The following is a 26,499-nucleotide window of genomic DNA, read 5'->3' as shown; positions in this document are numbered from 1 at the left end:
AACCCCCTGTAATATCATTTCTTCATTCATCCAACATTTGCTGTGCACTTGCAACATACCAATTACTCTGTAATATTTCTTCACTCATTCAGTGTTTATTGCACATTTACTATGTGCCAATTACTCTGTAATATCATTTCTTCACCCATTCATTATTTATTGTGCATTTACTACGTGCCAATTACTGTTCTAGGCACCAGACAGGCTTGGATGTAAGCAAGATCAAGTTTCCACCAAGAGGTCACGAGTGAATACGAAGTCTGCTGCTTTTGTAATGAACTATAATGCAGTACAAAAAGTATTAACAATATGAAAGACTTGGATAGATGGAGGAGAAATGATTCCATAGCCCACCCTTCCTCTCAAATGCTGACTCCATCTTGAGCAATCACTTGGGTGGCTGCCATAATATAAATATACACTGATGCCAGGTTATCTTGGGCCTGTCTGAACAGCAGCCCATTTCCTTTCTCCTCAAGGCAACATAACAACAACATTCACTAGTCTTTTTCTCCTGAGGTAATCATGCAGCTATCTCTAATCCATATTGACTTTCAACAGCCATATTTTGACCACTTCTTTTGGCTTATTTTTTATTTTTTTTTTTATCAAAGTGCTATACCTCTGAAGCTAACACAATGTTGACCACTTTTTATTGGAAGGCAGACCCATCTTTTAGACTCTTTTTTAGAAGGGTGAGTGGATAGAAGGATGCAGGAAGGGTGTAGTAAAAAAAAAAGGGGGGCGGGCCCTGGAGTTAGAAGACTACAGGTCTAATCTCAGCTATTCACCATTTAACCTAATACCCCTAGGTCTCAGTTCCCTCCTTGGTAAAATGGAGGTGATAATAGTATCCAAGCTTTTGGTTATGGTGAGGTTTTGATGAGAAAAGGCATATGCAGCAGGGAAAATGCAGACAGAGCTGGGGTGATGATGATGATGATGATTGAGATGGTAAAGCACAGGGTGTGTGACATTGGGAAAGCCTGCGTGACATCAGTTAGATTCTCTGGTCTCAGTTTCCTCATCTGCAGAAGGAGCAAATCTTACAGGAGCATCTGGAATTTTGTTCAGCAACATTTCTTATATTCCTTGAGTGTCTTCTGTGTTGGTGCCACACTGGGAATTCAGACTAGGGTGAGTCTGGACCCCCCCCCTCTGGAAGCTCACCACTGGGAAGGGGACAGACACACATATTGATGACTCTAAAGAAGACACGGTCTCAAAAAGCATTGAGATTCACGAGGGTAAGTGTTCAGGGCAGGAGCGTCCTGGAGAGCTTGGTAGGAAGGGAGGGTTTGGGCTTTAAAGCAGCAGCAGCAGCAACAACAACAGAGAGGGAAAGTCTTCCTCTATTGAGATACATTTGTCCTCAGGATAAATGCCAAACTCTTCAACTAAGCACACCAGGTTCTTCATGATCTGGCCCAGTGCCCTTCTGCGCTTTTCTACCATTTGCCCCTTGCACTGTGGTATTTTCAGTTTCTAAAAATTCTACCAAACCTTCTCTTGCCTTTTGCCATCTTTCCACGTAGTTTGTTTTGGCCTGTAATTCCCTCCTCTCTGTGCTAGGGGGCAGCAGAGAGGACAAGCAAGGCACTAGGCTTAGACTGTGGAGTCCATCACAGCTTTGCCACTTTCCGGGCAGTGGGGCATCTGCTCTGTTACTCAGTCTCTCGGTGAGTCAGTGTCCTCATCTGCAAAATGGGAATAGTGCCTATTCAAAGGGTGGTTGTGAGGATTAAATGAGTTAATACATGCAAAGTACTTCCCAGTCAGGGTCGCAGTAACTATTAAACAAACATGAGCAGGTGTAATGAACACTCTATGCCTGGCTTGCTTCTGTGTGTATTTCAGGTCTTACGTTAGTCATCACATCCTCTGGGAAGACTTTTCCTACACAGGCTATTCCTAAGGCCACATTGTGAGCTCCTGTGTGTATCATCTTTTCTACCAAAGCACTGACACCTGTCATTTCTCAGTATCCCCACCAGATTGCAAACTCCACAGGATAAGGGATTGGTGGATTGGTAGATCGTGTTGACTGCTGGGAGGCACTCATGGTAGGCACTCAGTCCTGTCCTAGGACTGACCCTGGGAGGACGCAGAACCGTGGGGGAAGGTTGGTGACCAACTTCTGCTGGGTCTGCGCTCTCCTGAGAAAATGCAGCCTGACAGGTCAGGCGAGTGCGCGGGCCCCGCCCCGGCCCCGCCCCTTGGCCCGGCCTCTGTCCCGCCCCCACCCTGCCCCGCCGGCGCTTGTGGCCTGCGCGGTTCCCGCCCTCCTCGCCTCCCTCTGGCTTATTACACCCGGGAACAGCGCCGCGCCGAACCCGCCACCAACGCCGCTGCTGCGGGATGCTGCGCTCCACGTCCACTGTCACCCTGCTCTCGGGCAGCGGCTCCGGGGCGCCCAGCAGGAGGGTGAGTAGCTAGGATTGGGAGCTGCTGCTGTCCCACTTCCCAGTCCAGCCAGCCCCGCTTGGGGGTCTAGAGATGGAGACGCGCGAAACCGGTCCCTCGGCCCGGACACTCCACCTGGACTCAATTTTAGGTTCTGTCCCAGCTCCGCGAGCAAGCCCCTTCTTTTCTATGCCCCAGAAACACCCCATGGGCTCGAAAGGGGACTTAGGGGACTTTCTGGAATTCCCAGAGATTTCCTCTCCTTTCCTGCCTCCTCTAGCAAGCCAAGTGTATTGATGGCACCGTTTTTAAAAAAAGCACGGGGAACTTTCTGCATTATCCCTATCTGGAGACTCAAAGGTGATGAATGTCTAACCAAACTTTCCTCCTTCCAGAGATAAAAAAAAAAAAAAAGGGCCACTTGTCACCACTGGTGATAGAATAACACTGATTTGGAGTGGTCTTAACTAAGGTAGGCTTTATTTTACAAAGTAGAGATTAGGAGCTGGCCACCTTGTAGCCGGGTTGTGGGACCTGGGTTTATACAAGGCGCTTTCTTCTTTCTGATTTAAATACTAGCACAGTGGGCACCATCTCCACCTAGGTTGCCCTTTGGAAGTGCTATTTCTTTGCCATCTTTGTTGCATCTTTTCTCATCGCTCCAGGTGCTCTGTGAAAGAATTGCTAGCCACATCTTTCCCATTTTGTATCTCTTCCAGGACTGGTACCTCAGAGCACACTGCCAGGGCCTTGGTTTGTGCCTTTTTCGTTGTTGTTGTTCAGTCGCTCAGTCATATCCGACTCTTTTCGACCCCATGGACTACAGCACGCCAGGCTTCCCTGTCCTTCATTATCTCCCAGAGCTTGCCCTAACTCATGTCCGTTGAGTTGGTGATGCCATCCAACCATCTCATCCTCTGTTGTTCCCTTCTTCTCCTGCTTTTTATCTTTCCCCGCATCAAGGACTTTTCCAGTGAGTCAGCTCTTTGCATCAGGTGGCCAAAGCATTGGAGCTTCAGCTTCAGCATCAGTCCTTCCAATGAATGCTCAGGGCTGATTTCCTTTAGGATGGACTGGTTTGATCTCCTTGTGCCTTGTAGGTTCATCTGTTCACTATGATATTCAGTACTCATCATCTCAGTGCATCATTTCTGTGCTTGAAACTTCTCTAATCTATTTCCCTGTGTCTGTCTGTCTGCTTAGTTGTGTCTGACTCTTTGCACCTCCATGGACTGTAGCCCACCAGGTTCCTTTGCCCATGGAATTTTCCAGGCAAGAATACTGGAATAGGTTGCCATTTCCTCCTCCAGGGGATATTCCTGACCCAGGGATTGAACCCGCATCTCTTGTGTCTCCTGCACTGGCAGGCAGATTCTTTACCATAAGCGCCACCTAGCTCAAACAGTAAAGAATCCACCCTGCAATGCAGGAGACCGCTTGTATGCAGGAGACCACTTCCATGCAGGAGACCCCTTTCATGCAGGAGACGTGGGTTCGATTCTTGGGTTGGGAAGATCCCCTGGAAAAGGAAATGGCTCCTCACTCCAGTATTCTTGCCCAGGAAATCCCCTGGACAGAGGAGTCTGGTGGGTTATAGTCCATGGTGTCGCAAGGGCTGGACACGACTAAGCGACTAAACCACCACCAACTTATTTTCCATATGTTTAGCTAAACAAGTGGCTAAGTCCAAGCCAGGGGCCCCTTTGATACTCCTGTCTGTTTTTTAGTCTTGTAGATGTGCTCACTTTATTTTACATACCTCCCCCAAATGACTAGCAGTCGTCTTCAGTGCTGTTTTTCTTTAGCTCCAGAAGGACTTTGTGTTACTCCTGGGTCTGGGCCAAGTGATAGGTTCTGATGTGTGTGAACACAAGATATTTAGGGTTGACGGAAGCCAATCGTTGGGTTCATAAAGCAAGATTCCTGTTAGGTCCAAGTGGATTTCCAACCACAGTCCTAGCCTTACACCAGGATGGGTATTTGTCTTTTTTTCTGTGGAAATCCTTCTCAGTTGGAACATAATTATGATTGAGAAAGAATGAAGTTACTGCAAAGCTAGCCCTGAGCTTGGACAGGATCCTGTGTGGGACCAGATTGTGTCAAATTGTCTAGGTCCCCTTCCAGAGTGGATACTCGTTGAGTGGCTAGAGTGATGTGGGTGGATGCAAATGTGATTAGTATAGTAGATAACCTTTCTGAAGATTTTTTTCTCAAATATTTACTTTCAAGTATTTCTTTAGCTATACATACTGTGGTGTCTGATGGAATGAACACACTGTTGAGAAGGCTTTGCCCTTTGAGTAAGACATCTGAAATACTTTGGTCTGAAGTGGTCAGTGCCCTGAATCAGACCATGTAAGGCTACTACTTTGAGCACATGGGTATTTGCTCTGCAAAGAAGATAACTAAAGATTTCCTTGTGATTTCCAACTCTGTTCAGAATTTGCAAATGGCATTGGTACTGTGTGTGTTTGTAGAAACTGTGATCTTTGATTGATTAATTGATTTTTAAGCAATGCTTATAGACCTTCTGTGTGATGAAGGGTTAGATATTGGGGTCCACTCTACCTGGGTATAGACATTTGTCCCAGACTGCCATCATACAGAGTGATGGTTGTAATAGTAGGGTAGAGTGTTGACAGGTTGCATGGAAGCTAAAAGGAAAGGTTCTTCTTGAGGCTTCTGAGGAAGGCCTCCCTCTGCAGCAGACATTTGTGTTTAGTCTTGCAGGATGGAGCGAGACTTTGTAAGGCGAGTGACATCATTGACATACTGAAAAAAGGAAGTATCATTTCTTCTAAATGGAACTGTTGGCATATACTGTTTAACAGTGATGTATTAGACCTGCTTTAGGGCAAAACACTTATTTTTTTTGGATAAACAAGGGTAGGATGTCTTAAAAATAAAGTTGCAGACCAAACAAGTGGAAAGTGTTCCCTAAGTTGAAAGTTTTTCAGTAAACTCTATATTGTTCTGTCTTTCCTCTGTGATATGCCACGAGCGATGGCCTTGTGCAGCAAAACGCTAGCCATTAAAATAACATTTCTGTTTCATCCCAAGAGCTTACCAAATTAGGGACTGCTGGGGAACTGGGATGTATCCGGCCAGGCCTTCAGGCCAACCAGAAATGGTGGTGACAGCTGACACTGAGCAGGGAGTTCTCGGAGTCAGCTGCCCAGGGTGGTGCAGCCAGACCAGACTGTCACTAGTTATCCTTCGTTTAATAGCTGCCACCTACAATTTGTACCTCCTTCTTATCTGAAATCTCTCAAGGGGGGAAAAAAAAACACCAAACAGATGGGAGAGTAATGTCTGTCAGCTGATAAACCTCTGAGAGGCATTTATGGATGCCAACCAACAGGGGTTGTAAAGTTAAAAAAAAAATCTGCCTTCATACCTGTTGTGCACTAAAAATAGTTTTATCTATGGCAACAGCAGGAAGATAAATTGGCTGGAGAATAACCATAGATAGATTGAGATGACCTTGGAGAATAGGAGAAAATGTTTTAAAAAATATTGACATTGCTTTGTGATTTTGAAAGGAATTTTGTAAATGCAGTTAATCACACTGAATGAAGCTTTGCAGTGGAAGGGCAGTTGTGTGGCCAGGGTATGTGCTTTGGGGGGGAAGGCATTTTTGCTTGGCACAGCCAAATATTACTGGTTTAGCAGTTTGGTGAGGGTGGTGTGAGATGATAGACTTGTCAAGGGTTCCCCCAGCATCACACTGTGTTGTAATAGGAGACTATTGACTGGTGTTATTGGTGTCATGGCCCCTCCATGGCACATTAAAAAATGAAACCAAATCCAGGAAGGCCAGAGGGCAAGGACTGTCTCCTGGCCTGCTTTTGCCAGTAATTTTTGTATTTGGCAGAGTCTTCCTCTGTTAAAAACTGGAATGGGCTGGCCAGTCATCACTTCCTCACTCAGGCAGTACTCTCCTGGGTCCCATTTCTGTCTGATTGACTCAAAGAATTCTCCTTAGCTGGCCAGGGAATGGATCAGACAGGTGTTTACCTCACTTCCTTTTCCTTTCACAGAAACATCTGTGAGCATAACTTCCATATTGTCCTACTGGGCTCTGAGGAAGGGACGCAGAGCATTGTGGGAACTCAGCGTCTGGTGGAAGGAAGCTGGCTGCAGCCCTCCCCAGGGAGGGGGTTGGCAGGGGGCCTGCAGTACCCAGAAGACTGGCTGGCTGCTCTCCTGGGCCCTCCTGAGCCCAGTTGAGGAGTTTTAGAACCTGGTTTCCCCAGGATTCAGCCAAAGACCCTCTGCCACTCAGAACTAATAGTTATATGCTCAGAAAAAAAAAGTGTCCTGACTTCTCTGCTTTGGTTCACTCATCTCGCTGTGTCAGGTGTAGGATGAAGAGACCTGAGTTCTGAGGAGTCTTAAGGAAATCTGAGATCCAGAGGCTGGTGTTACCACTGAGCTTCTGGTCACTTATGAAACCTTTTCACATCAGCCTCAAAAATTATAGAGCTGAACACAGGGAGTTGTGGGTCCTGGGCCAATTAACTAGAGACCAAGTTGAAATGTTTTGATTTAAAGGACTTTCAGCAATTATGTGCCTTACTTGTTGTTCCTGCAGTCGTGTCTCTCAGCCAAAAACGGTCACCATCTCACCCGGCACACAGGATAGTAACACAGAGGTGTTTGCCTCTTTTCCCTCCTTAGATAAGTGATATTTCCTGAATATCAGTCACACTGTTGACTGTTTTTTGTATTTTAAGGCCAGTGTGTCTCTCTAAAATGCAGAATCCAGCTACCTAACTCTTCTGCTTTAAGAGCTCCTTCGGTATTGCCAGGAACAAGTACAAACCCCTAATTTAGCACCCAGGGCCTTCTGATCTGGCCTTTGCCCTCCCCACCCCCTCCTCACGAATACTCTTTGCAGGTGTACCAAATTACTTTCTGTTCCCCAAGATTTTGATGCTGTTCCTCACCTCTGCCATTTTTCATGCCTCTTTTCTGATGAAGGGTCAGCTCCTCTGGGAAGCCTGCCTGAACCCCCTCTTCTGTATTCCCCTAGAGGCTCATGACTCTCATCATTGCTCCTACCTATGATTAACTACTAGAGGAGAAGGTTTAAGGACCCTCCCTTCCCAGGCCTGGTGTAATAGGTGCTTCGAAAGAAGAGTGTCCCCAGGGTCCTCAAACAGCCATACTTGACACTGAGTTGGCAAATGGGAAAACAGGAAGAGACGCTTGGAATGAAGCCAGCCCATGACCTCTGGTCCACCTGGGCAGGAAGCAGGTGCCCTGTGGATGGGAGTGTCTGCCTGGGTGAGGAGCTTCACAGCTCTGGGAAGGCCTCCAAGTAGTCCAGGTGCCTGATCCTGTTGTACTGTCGGAGTTTCATTCCTTTGGTTAGGTCAGTGGTTCCACTCTGGTTACGCATGGAATACCAAGAAGCTTAAAATCCTCCACCTAGGCCCCACCCCAGGCCATCTAGATGAGAACCTTGAAAAGTAGAGAATGACATCAGCATTGCTTAGGAAGCTTCCCCGGGTGATTCTAATATGTGGCCAAGGATCAGAACTCCTCCTTCCAGGGTTGCTCTCTCAGACAGCTTTCTTGGACATGCAGGCAATCCTGGGTCCATGTTCTGGAAGGTCCCTTTGGCTTTTTGGAAAGGCATGATGGAGGTGGGGGCAGGATGGGAGAGTCCTAACATGCTAGGACTCTGGTGTCTTTGTGTACATTCATTTACCTGCGATTTCTCTCTGGGTCTTGGCATTTGGGGCACATGGTAAGCCTGGTACAGAAGAGCCAGCTAGAACAAGAGGGAGAAGTCACTGTCCTCCTACTTAGGAATTTTGTCTGGAATCAGCTGTGACAGGAAAGTGGGTGCCAGGACACTTTACACCACCTGGAAGAAAGTATGGAGATCAGGGTGGGCAAGTGATGACCCCATAGTCAGACCCAGCCCTTGGCCTCTTTTGTATACTCTGAGCCAAGAATGGTTTTACAGGGCCTGCAGACCCTCAGTATTTGCTATCTGGCCCTTTACAGAAAAAGTGTACCTCGCCCTGATGTAGATGGTCAGGCCTGCAAGCTCAGGGTCAAAGCAAAGCTTAAGAGTCCTCCTCCAGACGGGGCGGGCCCAGTTCCACCTGCATGTCCCAGAGATTTTAATGCTTGTGCTGAGCAGAGACTGCCCTCCCAGCCACAGCCATAGTGGCCACACCATCTGTTGTTAGGTGGAGCTGAGCAGGGAGCCACGGTCACAGAGTGGACTGCGCCCGAGGGAAATGTAAATGCACTTGGCTCATTTCTGTAGGGAAATCCATGTTTGTAAACTGATGAGCAAACCCAGCACCTCCCTGTGTCATCTTCTCCACCCCTTTTTATTTGAGATGGGCAGCTCTCCCTCAGGTGAGCCTGGATACTGAAGCTGAGAGCGTGAGGGTACGTGGATGGCAGAGTCCCTGCTAGACAGGGACCAGTCCTCTGCCTCCACAGAGTGGGTCAGAAATAAGTCCCCAGAGGCCTGCTTACCTCCCAGGCGCCCTGATTGCAGACAAGGGCTCGGTTGTGGATCTTCTTGTGGAGGAGGCTTGAATGCTCGCTGCCCTTCTCCTGCTGTCCTGTGGGGATTGGCTTGAAGAAAGTGGAAGGCTCTCTGGGGAGTGTCAGGCACATTCTCCTTACTGTGTTTTAGTTCAACCTAGAAAGAAGCCCATACTGACATTTACTGAGCAAGGGCCTATGACATGTTGATCCTGTGCTGAGTGCTGTAAGGGCTACACAAGCAGTTAGGTACAAAGCCTGCTTGGGAACCCTATTTTTTCCCTTCCGGTCCATGCTGTAGGGTGTGGAACATAATAGGAAGTACTCAATAATTGCTGTTGAATCACTGAACTCAGATTTGAGCAATAGTCCTTTCCTCTAGAAATTTAAATGGCTCCCCGATGGCTTCCCTTAGAGGCCTTGCTTCGCTGTCAGGCATCTGTAGGCTGTTAAGAGTTTGGCCCCTACTTGTGTGGCCATTTTCTTCTCCCGATATTGCTCAGGTTGCGGGCCCATTTACCATTCTCAGAACATGCCCTGTTTGTGTCTTTGGCCCGTCTGGAATGAATGCCTCGTGGCTCAGAGGGTAAAGCGTCTGCCTGCAATGCAAGAGACCTGGGTTCGATCCCTGGGTCGGGAAGATTCCCTGGAGAAGGAAATGGCAAGCCACTCCAGTATTGTTGCCTGGAGAATCCCTTGGACGGAGGAGCCTGATGGGCTACAGTCCATGGGATCGCAAATAGTCGGACACGATTGAGTGACTTCACTTCTTCACTTCATTCTGATGATGGATTCTCCCAACATCATTGACCTGGGAAGTCCTTTCTATCCTTCTATACGCAGTTCACATGTCATCTCTAGAACCTTTCTGATATACTCCACCTCCAGTTAGATGACTGTTCTCCTCCTTAAATTCCCAGGGTAAAAAATGATTTACTGAAAGCTACATATGTGCCAGAAACTATTCTAAGCCCTTTTCACGTATTAGTTTATTAAAGCCTAGCCACAGGGACTGGTCCAGTGGTTAGGACTCCATGCTTCTACTGCAGAGGGCATGAGTTAGATCTTTGGTTGGGGAACTAAGATCCTTCATGCTACTCAGTGTGGCCAAAAAAAAACAAAATAAAACAATCCTTGCGAAAATCCCAGGAGAGTCGTTTCTGCACTATTGTTTACTGAGTTTTACAACGGAAGTAACTGAAACAATAAAGATGGAGTAGCCTGGAAAATCCCATGGACAAAGGAGCCCAGTATGCTGCAGTCCATGGGGTTGCTCAGAGTCAGACACGACTGAGCGACTTCCCTTTCACTTTTCACTTTCATGCACTGGAGAAGGAAATGGCAACCCACTCCAGTGTTCTTGCCTGGAGAATCCCAGGGACAGGGGAGCCTAGTGGGGTGCCGTCTATGGGGTCGCACAGAGTTGGACACGACTGAAGTGACTTAGCAGCAGCAGCAGCTTTCCAAAGGTTTCACAGCTAGTAGGTGTCAGAGTCAGAATCAGAATTGAAACCCAGAAGTGCAGTTCCATATGCCTTAACCACACTACCCTGTCTGCCCAGTATTGTATTGGTTGTGATATTGCCTTGTGTGGTTATGTTTCTGGATGATGAGCCTTTTTGGGTAGGGCTCTTTTTTTTTCCATATTGGTACCCTCATAGCCCTTAAGTGTTTTACAAGTGGTGGGTGCTCAGTACTTGAAGTACACTGAGTCCATCTTCTTGTTTTTGATCCACTGGAAGGGACCTTTGATTTCAAGGATGGCAAGTCCAGGACTAGTGTTCAGGGTAAATAAGATTCAGCTCCCCACAATGTTCAGAACACAAGGTGGAGCCAGCTTCTATGGGAACCCCTGGGATCAACTACCTTACCTGCCTCTCAGATACTGTCCAACCTGGGCTACTCTGGGTATTATGTACCTGAGTGTCAGGAAACCATGAAAGTGAGCATCATCAAATGCTCAGAGAGATAAGCCTTGATCTGCCTTGATCTTAGCCAGGGGGAGATTTTCCCATGGGGAGATTCCTCGAAGTGAATGACTAATGGAGGTCAACTCTACAGGGTCAGCCTGTCGGGTACATTCAGGGGTTACTTAGTACTTCTGTTAAGAAATTCAGAGCACCTTTTCGACCTGTGGGATGTTCTCTTTGCTGCTCTTGAAATAGTCCTGTGGGTCTAGGAAGGATTGAGGACCTCCCCCGCCTCCACCCCATCTGATATGTGCTGTGCTGTGCAAAGTTGCCTGAATCATGTCCAACAGTTCGCAACACTATGGACTATAGCCCGACAGGCTACTCTGTCCATGGGATTTCCCAGACAAGAGTACTGGAGTGGGTTGCCATTTCCTCTTCCAAGGGATCTTCCCGACATGGAACCCATGTCTCCTGGGTTGGCAGACCTTTCTCTGTCTCTGATATAGTCCCTCTCAATCTTTATTATTGCTGTAACTGACTGTTAGTTGCTTGTGTCTGACTCTTTGTGACCCCATGAGCTGTAGCCTGCCAGGCTCCTCTGTCCATGGGATATCCCAGGAAAGAATACTGGAGTGGGTTGCCCTCTCTCACTACTAAGATATTTTAAAAATATTTATCTGTATTTATTTATTTGACTGCACGCCCTGGGTCTTTGTTGCAGCATGTGGCATCTTAGATCCTCATTGTGGCCTGCAGGCTGTCTTAGTTATAGGCTGTGGGACCTAGTTCTGTGACCAGGGATTGAACCTGGGCCCCTTGCATTGGGAACATGGGGTCTTAGCTACTGGACCACCAGGGAAGTCCCTACTATGTTTTTTATTTTAAAAACTTACACATACGTGGAACAGGTGCAGACATTGCAGAAATCCCCCTTTCCAAAAGATCACCGCCACCACCACCAGCAGGTAGTCATGTTTCTGTAAAGACATTTTTCCCCACAAATATATATACTAATTATCAGAGTGTATTTTAAAAACAGAACAGGTTATTTTTTCCCAGCACTTGTCTTTTTTCACATGACAGTACATTTGAGCATCTTACTAAGAAGGGTCTGACCCTGTTCCAAGCTGGATTTAAATTGCATCTGTGCCGTCAGTCCATTGTGGATCAGCACTGATTACAGAGTGTAAGCACCACGTGCAGTCCATGCCCTCATGTTTCCATAAAGGCACTCCTAATGACAAGAGCAAACACGCCGCACAGGGGTGTGGGTGGAGCCGCGAGCGCCTGGCGCACCTGCCAGTTAGCTTTGAAGTCAGATGTTTATTTTACATTCTTGTTTTATTTGAATTCATTATCTATCATCAGGTTAAACTGATAGTTTAGAGAAATGCATTCTCTTTAGCCTGTGAATTTGTGTTCCGTAGTGTAAATATGGCCTGAGGAGAGATGCAGAAAGTGTGTTGAGGAAAATCAGCATTTTGGGTGGACAGATAAAGAACTGTCTCCATCAGGGGGAGGGGGCTTCTCAGTTTTGACTGATTGGAGTCATGGAGTCCCTTCTGGACCTTGTCTTTTCTTCCAGTTTTCAGTTTATTCCAAAAATGATTGACATTAGGGATTACCCCTCTAGGGCAATCAGCCTATAAAGCTATTAGTTGCTATACTAATACCCTCTAGATCCATTGGCCAAATTGTGTTTATTATGGAAAGCAGAGCTAGAAAGCCAAGTCAGCCTATTTCATTTTGGAGCTTGTAGGCTGATGACATTATTTAGATTAAAATAAAAATATCTAACAGTGATAGAAGCTTACTATATGCCAGAATCTTCCTTTACCTCTATTTTACCCTTGAGATTCAGAGAGATCAAATAGCTTGCTCATAGTCAGCACAGCCTAGTAGGTGTTGGAAACTGTGAATATGTGTGTACACCTGTGCAGGTATGTATCTCTGTGTGCACATGTGTGTGTGTGGTATAGGGTATGGTACAAGAGAAAAGTACTTCCTTTTCTCTGCAAAACTATGCTGTGGATCGGATCTGGCCTACCAGAGATGATTATTGAGCATCACAGACTTGGATTACCTGCCTGGTGTGAGTTACATTTTGATGTTCATGCAAATGCCCGCTTGTTTCAACCAGCCCATATGGCCTGAAGTCAAAGGGTTACCTCTTTCTGGAGACCCTCAGATTCCCGTCAGTGTTGTTTGTCAGCTGAGGGAGCTGTGTGCCGGATTGGCTTGATTTCTCTATGACCAGCATGACTGGCGATGAGCTTTAAGGTTTCGTGCAAAGTTGGCCATGTAAGAGGGAGTTATATCGCTGCGGGTCAGGTCACGTCTCTCCCTGGGGTCACTGGAGCCAGAGCTTGCCCAGAGAAGAGTGAGATGGAGAAGGATCTCGAAATCAAATCTTGTGGCTGAAAGGACTGGATTGTTTAGTGCAGAAGATAGGACATTCAGGCTGATGAAGAGCAAAGGGAATTCTGCTACAGTCCCTGAGGGTACCCCGGGTCTGTCAGGTAGGGGGTCTGAGGAAGCGCTGTTTAAGTCCATTATCAGGAAGTTAGAGGTGTCAGGTAGCAAAATGGGGTACCTCAGAGGAAGGCAGTGGTGAGAGTGGAAGTGCTAATGTGTGTTCCAAATGGGCTGTCACCTTTATGGGGAAATGTTAGCCTCAGGCTGGGTGTCCACCTGCCAGGTATATTGTTGAGTGAGGAGGTTCCTTCAGAGACTGGCAGGTTGGATGTCAAAGGTCTTTTACAATCGTATCCAACTGTGGGCTTCTTGGATGCAGGGTGCTTTCTTCAGAGGCTGCCCTGTTGACCAGTGCATAACTGTGACTGCAGACCAGGTTGAGGGGTATGTATTAGTTTAGTGGGGTTGCTGTAAAAAAAAAGTACCACAAGTCAAGTGACTTAAACAACAGCAATATATTGTCTCCTGATTCTGGAGATTGGAAGTCCAAAGTCAAGGTGTCGACAGGATTGGTTCCTTCTGAGAGCAGTGAGGGCAGAATCTGTTTCAGGCCCATCTCCTTTGTTTGCTTACATGGTGCGCTCCCTGTGTGCATGTGTGTCTCCCAATTTTCCCTTTATAGAAGGACACCAGTCATTTGGGATTAGGACCTACCCTAATGACCTCATTGTACAAGCTGTGGAAAATTCTTAAAGAGATGAGAGTACCAGACCACCATGCCTTTCTCCTGAGAAACTTGTATGCAGATCAAGAAGCAACAGTTAGAACTGTACATGGAACAACGGGCTGGTTTCAAATTGGGAAAGGAGTAAGTCAAGGCTGTATATTGTCACCCTGCTTGTTTGACTTACATCATGTGAAAGTACATGTATCAGAGTACATCATGAGAAAAGCCGGGCTGGATGAATCACAAGCTGGAATCAAGATTGTAGGGTGAAATATCAACAACATACCACCCTAATGGCAAAAAGTGAAGAGGATCTAGAGAGTCTTTTGATGACTGTGAAAGAGGAAAGTGAAAGAGCTGGCTTAAAACTCAGCATTCAAAACACTAAGATCATGGCATCTTGTCCCATCACTTTATGGCAATTAGAAGGGGAAAAAGTGGAAACAGTGACAGATTTTCATTTCTTGGGCTTCAGAATCACTGTGGACGGTGATTGCAGCCAGGAAATTAAGATGATTGCTCCTGGGAAGAAAAGCTATGAAAAACCTAGACAGTGTATTTAAAAGTAGAGACATTATTTTGCCAACAAAGGTCCAAAGGTCCATATAGTCAAAGCTCCATTTTTTTATTACCATGTACAGATGTGAGAGTTGGTCATAAAGAAGGCTGAGCACTGAAGAATTGATGATTTTGAACTGTGGTGTTGGAGAAGACTCTTGAGAGTCCCTTAGACTGCAAGGAGATTTGACCAGTCAATCCTAAAGGAAATCAATCCTGAGTATTCACTGGAAGGACTGATGCTGAAGCTGAAGCTCCAATACTTTGGCCACTTGATGCAAAGAGCTAACTCATTGGAAAAGACCCTGATGCTGGGAAAGATTCAAGGCAAAAGGAGAAGAAGGTGGCAGAGAATGAGATAGTTTAATGGCATCACCAACTCAATGGACATGAATTAGAGCAAATTCCAAGAGATGATGGAGGAGAGTGGGGCCTGGTATGGTGCAGTCCATGGGGTTGCAAAGAGTCAACATGACTTAGTGGCTGAACGACAAGCACCACTATAAATACCCTATTTTCAAATAAAGTCACATTCTGAGGTACTAGGAGTTAGGACTCCTGTGTATACATTTTAGGGGGACAGAATTCCACCCATAACAGGGACAGGCTGTGCTCTCATGAGTGTGTGCGGCTGTGGGCTGGGCACTCTGGGTGCTGCTTTGACTCTCTGTTTTTTTCCTTTGATGTTATTTTTTTAATGACAGGATAAAAAACAACACATTTTCCACTTCTCTCCAGAATATATTACAGTAGGATCAGGCTGTGATAATAGGGTGAAATAAACATCATGTGGCATTAAATACATTGTCATTGTTGTGTGACCATCACCACCATCTGTCTTTCACATTTTCAAACTGAAGTTCCGTATTATTAAAGAATAACTCAGTCCTTGGCAACCAGCATTCTTCTCTCTGTCTCTATGAATTTGACCACCCTGGGGACCCTGTGTAAGTGGAACCATACAGGTTTGTCTTTTCATGACTGTCTTATTTCACTTAGCATCATGTCCTCAAGGTTGCTGCATGTCATAGCATGTGTCAGAAGTTTTGTTCCTTTATACGGCTGTGTAAATATTCTGTTCTATGTATATACACATTTTATCTACCTATTCATCCATCGATGGACATTTGGGATGTTTCCACCTTTCGCCTATTGTGAATAATGCTATTGTGGACATGGATATATAGACTTTAAAAATTTTTTTGTGATTAAACATGTACATGTCTGTTATAAGAAAATCCAACATAGAGTCAAGTAGAAAGCACCTTCCCACCCCTCACCACTGTGTATAGCTTGGCCTCTACCCCTCTGGCTGTATTTTGAAATCAGATCATCCTGTACTGTAATGGAACATGAGCCATTTTAAAAAATGTTTGAATTCTATGAAACTATTCAGTAGTTTGCTAAAGAAGGAAAGCATAAAACATAAACAGGAAGGTGGGGAGTGCCTGTGATGGGCCCGGCGGAAGCTGGTCTTTCCCCAGCGTCCCCTGTGTGGTTTGTGCCATCATTCCTGTTGCTAAGGAAGTGATGGAGGCTCTGAGAAACCCCAGGTGATCTGGCTCCTTCTGCCCCAAATGCAGGTTTATAACTGCCCTCTCCTGTCTTCTCTCCCAGGCAAATGTCTGCAGACTACGGCTGACTGTACCTCCCGAGAACCCAGTGCCTGAGCCGAGTGAAAAGAAGGTTGAAAGAAGAGAGCAGGTAAGCCATCTCTGAGGCGAAGTCTTGACCAGTGTCCACCTTTTTGTTGCTGTTTTATGCTGTGCGGCATGTGGGATCTCAGTTGCTCGACCAGAGTTTGAACCCTTGCCCCCTGCAGTGAAGCACAGAGTCTTACCCACTGGGCTGCCAGGGAAGTCCCTCGCCTCTTTGTGCCCTTTTATTTGAACCCCCTTCCCCTGACGTCCTCCATCCAGGCTGTTCACAGAGCCTGCGTGTCAGCAGCTGTATGATGAAAGGCCCCCCACCCGCCATCTTCCCAGAAGTCAGGCTGCTCTGCCTGGCCGGCTGGGTGGCCTCAGGACCCTGCTGTCGCTTCTGGGTGAACACCGGCTGTGTGTTGCCTTGCAACTCTAGGGGCGCTGGCTTTGGTGACAGGTGTGGTGGCAGGGGACGGGTTTTTCCTGAAAGAGCCCTGACCAGCTGAGTCAAAGGGCCCATTGTGAGCTGCGGCGGGGCCTGAGCCTTTCTCTGTGGCTGGAGCCAGAGGCCCAGCTCTTGGGGTGGGGGTGCTGCCTGGAGAAGAATGGCCCCAAAGCAGCTCTGGCAAGGGCACCCGGCTGCAGGGAGGAGGAGCCGAGCAGGCCTTTTTGTGCCAGCTGCTGTGCTAAGTGCTGGGCTGCAGAGATAAGTCTGACCTTGGCCTTGCCTTGAGGAGCTGACAGATTTTCAGGTGAGACAGACATATAAATAAACCAAGCTGATGTGATAGTTCGAGTGTTAGGATCCTGAAGTGTAAGCAGGGCTCTGGGAACATGGAGAATCGGGCTGTATCAAAGGACCCAGAAGCCTGTTTGAAAGGGCTCTCGCCGCTAAAAATGGAAACATTTCAAAATCAAAAGAATTAATGACAGTGATGAATTATGATACATTGAATAATAAAAAAAAACCCTCATGGGTATATAGTAATAGATTATAAAAGGGAAAGCTCTTTTTTTTTTTAATATAACATTAGCTGATAAATTTAGCTAATTTCTTGTTTTGTAACCCCCATGCCAGGTCATCAATGAATGTAAAAACTAGTCGGTGAAAGATTACCTGGACCAGTATATTGATGTGGGCTCAGAGTATGACCTCACTGATCACTTACAGGCTCTAGAGGCACAGTGCTGCAGTATGGCAGCCAGTGGTTCTACCAGGCGATGCCATTCGGCTTTACCAGGACTGGGCAGCCTGGTATTCTGTGACTTCTGGTATGATGCAGTTAAGAAGTAAATAATGTTACCTGTAATATTCATGCCAAACTTGTGTAACTGAATCTAGTAATAAGGAGACAGAAAAATCCAAAATGTGGGATTATCTATAAAAAAATTAGACTCCCTTAATAAATTTAATGTTATTAAAAAAAAAGAATCTATTGGAGATAAAAGAGATGAGAGAGACTTAACATTATTATAATGCATTAAATGTTGATTAAATCCTGGGTCCAATATATATATATATATATATATGTAAGATATATATACATATATGTATCTTTTGATACAATATCAAGTTGTACAATTTTGAATATAAACTCATATATTACATATTATTAAAAAAGGGTACTTTTTTTACTCATGATAATGGTACGTTGGTGATATATCTTAACTGTTCTTTTGGCTTCTCTGTATCTTTGAAGATTTTCCAAAGAAAAAGTTTAGAGGTAAAAGCTTATAGGCAGAGAGAGTGGAAGTGGTCAGGCTTTGGCTGCTGAACCCTGGCTGATGACCAGGGGCCTGTGTTGCTGGAGGTGTGGGTCCCCTCTGCCCTCACTGATCCCCTCTCTGCCCATCCTTTCAGAGCTGATAGATTGATCAGAGGAGTGGCCCTAGGCTGTGTCCAGAGGCTCATGGGCAGCTTAGCACATGGGGAGTCAGAATGACTACTTGCTGGAGAAGAGGCCCAGGCTGGGGCAAGTGACAGGACAAGGGCCCCGAATGCATGGTAGAGGCAGTGGGGAATTGGGTCTGTTGGAGTTAGCTCTGAGCTGCATACCTGGGGAGATGGTTTCTGAGGGGCTTCTGCATGCTAACACTGGGGCGGTGGGTTCTGTGAGGCACCGGAGGGCATGCCACTGCTCAAGAAGAGTCAAGTATTACCTAAGAAAATGCCAATCTGTTCTATGCCACAGGCATGTTGGTCTTTACGTTGTACCCCGATTTGTCTGTTGACCTTGAACAGTGCTTTTCAAGCTTTTAAAAACAGTTAGACCCTCTTATTAAAAAAAAAAAGTCAAAATGTCATCCTGAAGCCTCATGTAATCCAGGTGAAAGTGGTGCTGATGGGGGCCAGAGTCCTCCCAGTTTCCCTGCACTCCAGGACCCTCCTGCCCAAGAACTCCTGGAGCACAGGGCAGAAGCTCCAGGGCGAGACTGTGCCAGGATGCTAGACTCGGCAGACCAGGTGTGCAGCCTGCGTGCCAATCTCTGATGCATTGGTGACTCACTGCAGAAAAACTGGGGTAGAGAGGAGGAGGGTGGGGCCGGCTCTTACCCCAGAACCGAAGTCCTTGTGTGGTGGCAGCACGTGAAGGTCCTGGTGGTAACTCTGAGGCTGCTCTGGGTGATTCTGTCACTGTGTCCTGGCCAGGTGCCTGGTCTTGAGTCACTGGGAGCCAGAGGTGAGCACCAGCGAGGAGGCCCTGGGGCTGCTAGCCCCCCTGATGTCCTTCCGTGTGGCTGCTCCTCTCTGTGATATCGTACGTAGCCCATAGAATTGCAGGAAACTAAGAACACTGGTGAGATGACTTCTTCCTTTGGTTCCTCTGTCTGTGGTGTGACAGTTGGGGGACTGAAGCTTGCTCAGATAAAGAAGCTGTAAATGGCCTGATGTGATGCTGATAAAGCGAAACTCCTCAGAGGATTTCCAGGGCCCTGTTAGACCGGCAGCCCACTGAAGGCAGAGCTGGATCTTGTTCTTTTTCACAGTCAGGGAAGATGCATAGCGTTTTTTTTTTTTTTTGGCTCTGCTGGGTCTTCGTTGCTGTGCGGGCTTTTTCTGTGGCAAGTGGGGGCTACTCTCTAGTTGCAGTGTGCAGGCTTCTCATCACAGTGGCTTCTCTTGTTGGGGAGCATGGGTTCTAGAGCCTTTGGGCTTCAGTAGCTGCAGCACGTGGGCTCTAGAGCACAGGCTCAGTAGTTGTGGCACATGGGTTTAGTTGTCTTGCGGCTTGTGGAATCTTCCTGGATCAGGTATCGAATCCACATCTTCTGCATTGACAGGTGGATTCTTTACCGCTGAACCACCAGGTAAGCCCTGCATAATGTCTTCTGGGGACCTGAGGAAGCTATGGGGCAGCTGGCGGCACATGAGCACCACTGCTAGCTGGGCCATTCTGTCTACTGGCCCCAAATCATTAGGGAGAGGAATTACTCACAGGGCAGTGGTGGAAGGGTGTGGCAGGTGGTTGAGGTTGCCCAGCTTCATGATGGGCTGTTTAGAGGCTTCTGGAGGCAATGACGACAGAGGCGGCATCTTTCTCTGGAGTCATGGGTTCCTCAGGCAGGTGTGGAAGTCTTCCTGCTCCCAAGGCAGATGCTGGGGTGCCTGTTCCTCTTAATCTTTCTCTAATGGAACATCCCACCTGCCCCAAACCTGCTTTCCCCAGTCCACCAGATGACTCCCAGACACTTTGTTCCTCTGCTACTAGTTTCCTCATCTTTCAAGTAGGCACATGAAAGCCTGGTTGCAAAGAGTAACTGAGTTGGAGTATGCAAAGGTCCCCCAACCGTGTCTGGCCTGTAATACTGATTAGAGAAAAGTGAAAAGTGAAAGTCACTCAGTCATGTCCAACTCTTTGTGACCCCATGGACTATAGCCCAGTAGGCTCCTCTGTCCATGGGATTCTCCAGGCAAGAGTACTGAAGTGGGTTGCAATTCCTTTCTCCAGGGAATCTTCCCTACCCAGGGATCAAACCCATGTCTCCCTCATAGCAGGTGGATTCTTTACTGTCTGAGCCACAAGGGAAGCCCACTGACTAGAGAGGCGATGGTTAAATGTCAAATGTTTCCCCTTGACTGTCAAACCCAGTGGCCCCTGATTCTTCACTTTTCTCCCCTGTCCCCGGGAGAAGTCATTCTCCTTTCTGAAATTGCCCATCCTGCTTCTCCTCCCTCTTGGGCTGTGCCTCCTGCATCTTTTCGGATAGTATGTCCTCCTCTGAGCATCCCTCTGCCAATACTCCTGGGCCTGGCCTCCTCTCTCTGACAGACCTTACCTCAGAGAACTCCTCTTTGGTGATGATACCACCTTCCTATGTCAACCTTGCTCTCCCAAGCCCCGTCCTACTGGTGGCCATGCTGGCGTTCAGTGTTCTTTACATGGTGTTTATTTTATGTACAGATATTTTATTGCTGTTTTACCATTATTTTTGTATTTAAAAATATGAAATCCAGTCTATGGCCATACCACCCAAACATGCCTGATCTTGTCTAAAAGTATGAAATCTGGATCATTTGTGTGCACAGATATGGGTGGCTCAGTGATAAAGAATCTGCCTGAGTGTAGGAGATGTGGATTCGATCCCTGAGTCAGGAAGATCCCCTGTAGTAGGAAATGGCAACTCCAGTATTCTTGCCTGGGAAATCCCACTGACAGAAGAGCCTGGTGGGCTGCAGTCATAGGGTCCAAAGAATCGGATGTGACTGAGCACCCATACACATCCCGTTTTATAGTTGAGGAAACTGAAGCACAAAGAGATTAAGTAACTTGCCTGAAGTGATGCAGCCCTAATCTGTGGGGTCTCAAGGAGTCAGGCACAACTAAACGCTCACACAGATAAGCAGGAAGTGCTTGGCTTGGTTGAAACACAGGTAACGCACTTAGACAATGTTCTGACCCTGTGAGAACAAAGCGCCCCACGCATCTCAATGCCCGTTTCCTGATGGCCAGTGAGAACAAGTGTCTTCTCTATTATTTGTTCCTCATGTGTGTCCCCTTCAGAGCCATGTACTTCGAGGGGACTGATGGCATCATCTTGGAAATGAGGCAGAGATGTTAAGGGCACCACGAGGAGAGTGTGTGGGTTCGAGGGGAGGGAAGGGAGAAGCAGTTCTCTGCACCCAACTCCCTGTACGTCTGGGAGTCTGACACCCTCTTCCCTTCTCTCCTCCTTCTCTTTCGAGTCCAAAAGAAAATTATCTTTTCCAGGATAATTCACTTTTACTAGAACCTTCTTCCTCAAATAACCTATCTGATTAAGTCCTGCTTTTGGCTCTCTAACATAAAATGGCAAATGATGACAAAGGGTAGAAGATGATGAGTTGATGCCTTTCCTTTTATTTCAATATTTATGTGTTTACCTGGTTGCACCAGGTCAATAGTTGCAGGATCTTCAGTCTTCACTCTTTAGTTGCAACATGTGGGCTCTTAGTTACAGCATGTGGGATCAAACCCAGGCCCCCTGCATTGGGAGCACAGAGTCTTAGCCACTGGACCACCAGGGAAGTCCCTTCTCCTTTGAAGTAAAATAGCTATATTTGATTATTGTAAGCAAATAAATGTCAAAATATCAGTAGTGTGCATTGGTGTGCTTGTTGGTTCCATTGTTGCACTGCTGGTTGGACTGCAGGACTCAGAGCCCGCAGCCAGTTCCTCCTGCATGACCACCCAGCCCATCTAAAATCCACTTAGTACTAACTCTTCCTTTTTTCTGGTTGGTCTGCCCTCACCAGACAGGTTTACTTATCATCTCGAAAACCCATGACATCTGCTTCCTTCTCAGAATCCTTGCTAAATCTCTAGCCTGTGCCTGGAGGCTCTCCGCAGCCGTCTCTCAGTTTATCCAAGTCTCCTCATCCTCAAAGGCCCCACCAAAGGCCTGCCTCCCTGAGATCCTCCTGCCTGCCTGTGCTTGGGTGATTATTCCCTCTCTTGAGCATCAGGACACCCAGGCAGCCCTCTCCCTTAGCACCTAGCCATCTGGTGCTAAGTACTTCACATATGTACACATACATATTCTTGCCACGTCTGGATACAACATGTACATATGTGTGTGTGTGTGTGTGTGTATGTTGGTTTCTCAGTCATGTCCAACTCTTTGTGATTCCCATGGACTATAGCCCTCCAGGCTCCTCTATACATGGGATTTCCCAGGCAAGGATACTGGAGTGGGTAGCCATTCCCTTCTCCAGGGGATCTTCCCAACCCAGGGATTGAACCCAGGTCTCCTGCATTGCAGGCAGATCCCTTCCCATCTGAGTCACCAGGGAAGCCCTATGTACATATATACACACGCATAAAATGTGTAGTCTTTTAATTTTGTCTCCCAGACCCTAGATCTCTGCCTTGCATGTAGTTGGTGCTTAGTGAGTGACTGGACTGTGGTGATTCAGTTTTGTATTAGTTTCCTTGGCCTGCTGTAAAATGTACCACAAACTGGGGGGGGGGGGGGGGGGGGGCGGGGGGGCGCTTAAACAACAGAAATCTAGTGTCACCATTTTGGAGACTGGAAGTCCAGGATCAAGGTGTCAGCAGGGCCGTGCTGTCTCTGAGAGCTCCAGGGAGGCAGCCATCCTTGGCTTTTACAGGTTTCAGAGGCTCTTGGCAATCCTTGGCTATGGCAGCATCACTCCAGCTTTACCTGGTGTTCTCCTGTGTGTATGTGTCTCTGGATCGAAATTGTCCTCTTTTTACAAGGACACTAGTCATATTGGGTTAGCTCTTACTCTACTGACCTCTTATTAACTTGTCTCTGTCCCCAAATAGGGTCCAATTCTGAGGTTCTGGGGAGAAAGACTCCAACATGCTCTCTATTTGCAGAACACAGTTCAACCGACGATAAGTTTCTTTGTGAACTATTATCACCTTAAATTGTATTAACAACTCGGGTGAATGAGCAATGAACTTTTATTTACATATTAAAAGTTGTTAACTATAGGGAAGAGGAAATGCTGATTCATTTGTAGACACACATTTCATGTTGAGGAATTGATGACATGTTTACTAAATTGTTGAACATTAAAGTTGGTAGAAAATAATTTTGAAATTAAACCCCTGTCATTTTCAAAGAACTTTGTGAATGTATACATTTATATTCCTATCCAAATCTGTATGCAGTATACTTTTATAGAGACAGACATACACCCACACAAATAAGAAACCAAATCAACACCCCCTTTATCATGTTGTATCAGGGTCTCACTATATAGTTGAATTTTGGAGAATACTGTCTGAGCTCTGCCGATTCTGAGTCTGTGCAGTGGTGAAGTTTTTCCCAATTGACTAAGTAGCTTGAAGTGGATAATATTTTAAACAGCTAACATCCCACTGTCATAGATGTCCTTGGAGTGACATATGTTTCTAAAGAAGCTGTTTTTCTGTAGATCTTGGAGAATCCTGACTGAGAGAGAGCAGATATATGTGTATGTATACAAAGTCGAGGGCTTTCATAGTCCAGTAAAATGGTTAAAAGGAAACCTTTGCTGTTTGGTTTTATAGTCTTCTAAGAAGTCTTTAAAGCCTTAAAAGCCCCGGATGAATAAGCCTGCTGAGTTCTTGTCCTTGGTGTGACTGTTTATACAATATCCCGGGCTGTTGCCAGGTGAGGGCGTGCACTGCCGTGATTCAGATGCGGCTGGGGCCTCCCTGGTGATACTGTGTAGGACTCTCTGTGCCTCTCAGAGATAGCAGCCCCTGGAAGGGCAGAGAGTCCTGGCTGCCTGACCACTCAAGGTCATGGCAGGCCACTCAAGTCATCTCCAGGGGCCTCAATTTCCTCTTCTGGCAAGTGGAAATGTTAGCCTGGAGCCAGCATTTTTCTAAATTTCTTTAGTTCTGGGACTCTCTATTCAAATAAATATGTATGACAGTGCATCTGTAGAACAGTGAAGGCGCAGTGACTGGTTTAATATAAGGTCGGGGTCAATGGCTGCCCCAGCAGTGTGCCCTGCCCCCGCCTCATCACACACCGAGGAGAGATGGGGGACTGTGTACAGAACTGCTGACCCAACTCTTCCATTTTCCTAACTTCCCAAGACTTTGTGTTTCTTTCCTCATGCGGAGAAACCAAGGCCAGTTCAAGCGTGAGCATGTCACTGTCAGAGTGAATCTGATGACTGCGATGGAACAGCAAAAAGACGCCAGAGAAGGGAGGTGGACAGACAGGCAGAGGCATCCAGACGGACATGGAGAATCTAGTAGGAAATCAGATACTCAGAAATCTAAAGCCACCGCCGCAAACTATAGAATCTGTCAGTATCTGTTAGTATGCCCGGCAGTGCACCAGATGACTTATTATGTTATTCCGTGCCTTCCTTGAAACAAGCTTCTGAAATTGATGGTATTATCCCCATTTTACCATTCAGGACCTTGAAGTAAGTCACTTGCACAGGGCCACACAGCTAGTAATGCTTTGCAGTTCTTACTCAGGTCTGTGCCCTGGCGAGTCATCATGGTGACGTCAACTTGCATGCTTCCTCCTATCAGGAAGGTCTGGTATCAGTCAAGGTAACTTACCTAAGGTGTGTACTGTACCACTGGGTTCCGGAAGAGAACTGACCCCTCGCCTCCCCCCAGATACTCTTCTCCTTTTCCTGCGGTTTTTAGGCCTAAGCAGCTATTGTCTGCTTAGGATGGAGTATTATCTTTAAGAAGTTACTCTTATAAGGATACTATCAGAACTACATTTTCTTGTGAGATTTGTTTTTTTTTTTGGCTGTGCCAGGTCTTAGTTGTGGCATGTGAACTCTTCCTTGTGGCGTGAGGGCTCTAGTTCTCTGCGTGCGTGCGTGCTAAGTCACTTCAGTTGTGTCTGACTCTGTATGACCCTATGGACTGTAGCACACCAAGGTCCTCTGTCCATGGGATTCTCCAGGCAAGAATACTGGAGTGGGTTGCCATGCCCTTCAGGGGATCTTCCTAACCCAGGGATGGAACGTAGCCCCTGCATTGGAAACCTTAGCCACTTGCATCCCCAGGGAAGTCCCTCTTGTGTGATTTCTGCTTGACTAGAAGTTTTCTTTTTCTTCTCATCTTTAAGCATTCAAAGTGATCTGTCTTTTTCCAACCATAAGTTTATGTAGGAAGTGGTCTCTATTCATTCTTGTGAGATAGTTAAAAACAACAAATATCTTAGTTACTCAAAGGTCTTCATTTATCTGAGGGGACAAGCCTGCCCATCCCCTCTGTATTCCAGAGGGAATAGTCCTAGTCCTCTCCCAGACTGTGGAAGAGCCCCAGAGGCTCAGTTATAGCGTCCATTTTTGTTATAACCAGACAAAACAATGTCAAGCATGAATAATGACCAGGAACCATAATTTGCTACGATGGACACACAGGTCAGACCGTATTCCTGAAAGTGATCGCTTCTGCCTTGGGGATGGATCCAGCGCCCAGACACTCAACATTTAAAGAGTCCCCAGGTCACCTTCTGCCTTCTGGCTGGAAAAAGTGTTAGTCTTGCAGTTGTGTCTAACTCTGCAACCCCATGGACTATAGCTTGCCAGGCTCCTCTGTCCCTGGGATTCTCCAGGCAAGAATATTGGAGTGGGTTACCATTCCCTTCTCCAAGGGATTTCCCCAACTCAGGGAATGAACCCAGGTTTCCTGCATTGCAGGCAGATTCTTGACCGTTTGAGCCACCAGGGAAGCCCTCTGGCTGGAAGGAAAAGTCCAAAACCAAAAGTTTTGAAAATGGCTTCTAGTTTTCAAGTCACTCAATTCATGTTTCAGGCCATTGAAGTCATACTGGCAGCCAGACATGTGACCAGCTGCCTATCCTGGCCTCTGGGGTCAGGGGCTGGCTGTGGCAGTCTACTAGCACTAGTTTGGATTTATGGTAGGCTGTTTCTGATACTATTTATTCTCTGAGACCCCTTCTATTTTTTAATTAATTAATTTTTAAATTGAAGGATAATTGCTTTACAGAATTTTGTTGTTTTCTGTCAAACCTCAACAGAAATCAACCATAGGTATACATATATCCCCTCCCTTTTGAATTTCCCTCCCATCTCCCTCCCGGTCCCACCCCTCTAGGTTGATACAGAGCCCCTGTTTGAATTTCCTTAGCCGTACAGCAAATTCCCGTTGGCTGTCTATTTTACATATGGTCATGTAAGTTTCCACGTTACTCTTTCCATACATTTCACCCACTCCTCCCCTCTCCCCAAGTCCACAAGTCTGTTCTTTATGTCTGAGATCCCTTCTTGACCATGGGATGTTTTTCTTTTCTAAAATCAGTGTCTTGGATGGCCACATACTCCAAATATTCTGACACAGGCACAGTTCCAACTATTTTCTCTTTCTTCTTGCCTTTGAACTGTACT

At 46.6% G+C, this 26,499-nt stretch overlaps 1 protein-coding gene across 3 annotated transcripts in view; it reads left to right on the top strand.

Annotated features, from left to right (window-relative positions):
* The first annotated feature begins 2,288 nt into the window (after nt 1–2,288).
* Nucleotides 2,289–26,499, top strand: part of MYZAP (myocardial zonula adherens protein) — a 111,671-nt gene continuing 87,460 nt past the window's right edge. For all 3 annotated transcript variants that reach the window (XM_005211649.5, XM_015473171.3, XM_010809304.4), the window contains exons 1-2: nt 2,289–2,424; nt 16,150–16,236. In XM_005211649.5, the coding sequence (XP_005211706.1) occupies nt 2,359–2,424; nt 16,150–16,236 (153 nt within the window). In that variant the 5' untranslated portion in view covers nt 2,289–2,358. The remainder of the gene's footprint in view (nt 2,425–16,149; nt 16,237–26,499) is intronic.

Source organism: Bos taurus, chromosome 10 (assembly GCF_002263795.3).
Source record: "Bos taurus isolate L1 Dominette 01449 registration number 42190680 breed Hereford chromosome 10, ARS-UCD2.0, whole genome shotgun sequence".
NCBI lineage: Eukaryota > Metazoa > Chordata > Mammalia > Artiodactyla > Bovidae > Bos > Bos taurus.
The sequence above is the reverse complement of the archived record's forward strand: the minus strand, read 5'-3'. Positions and strand labels throughout refer to the sequence as shown.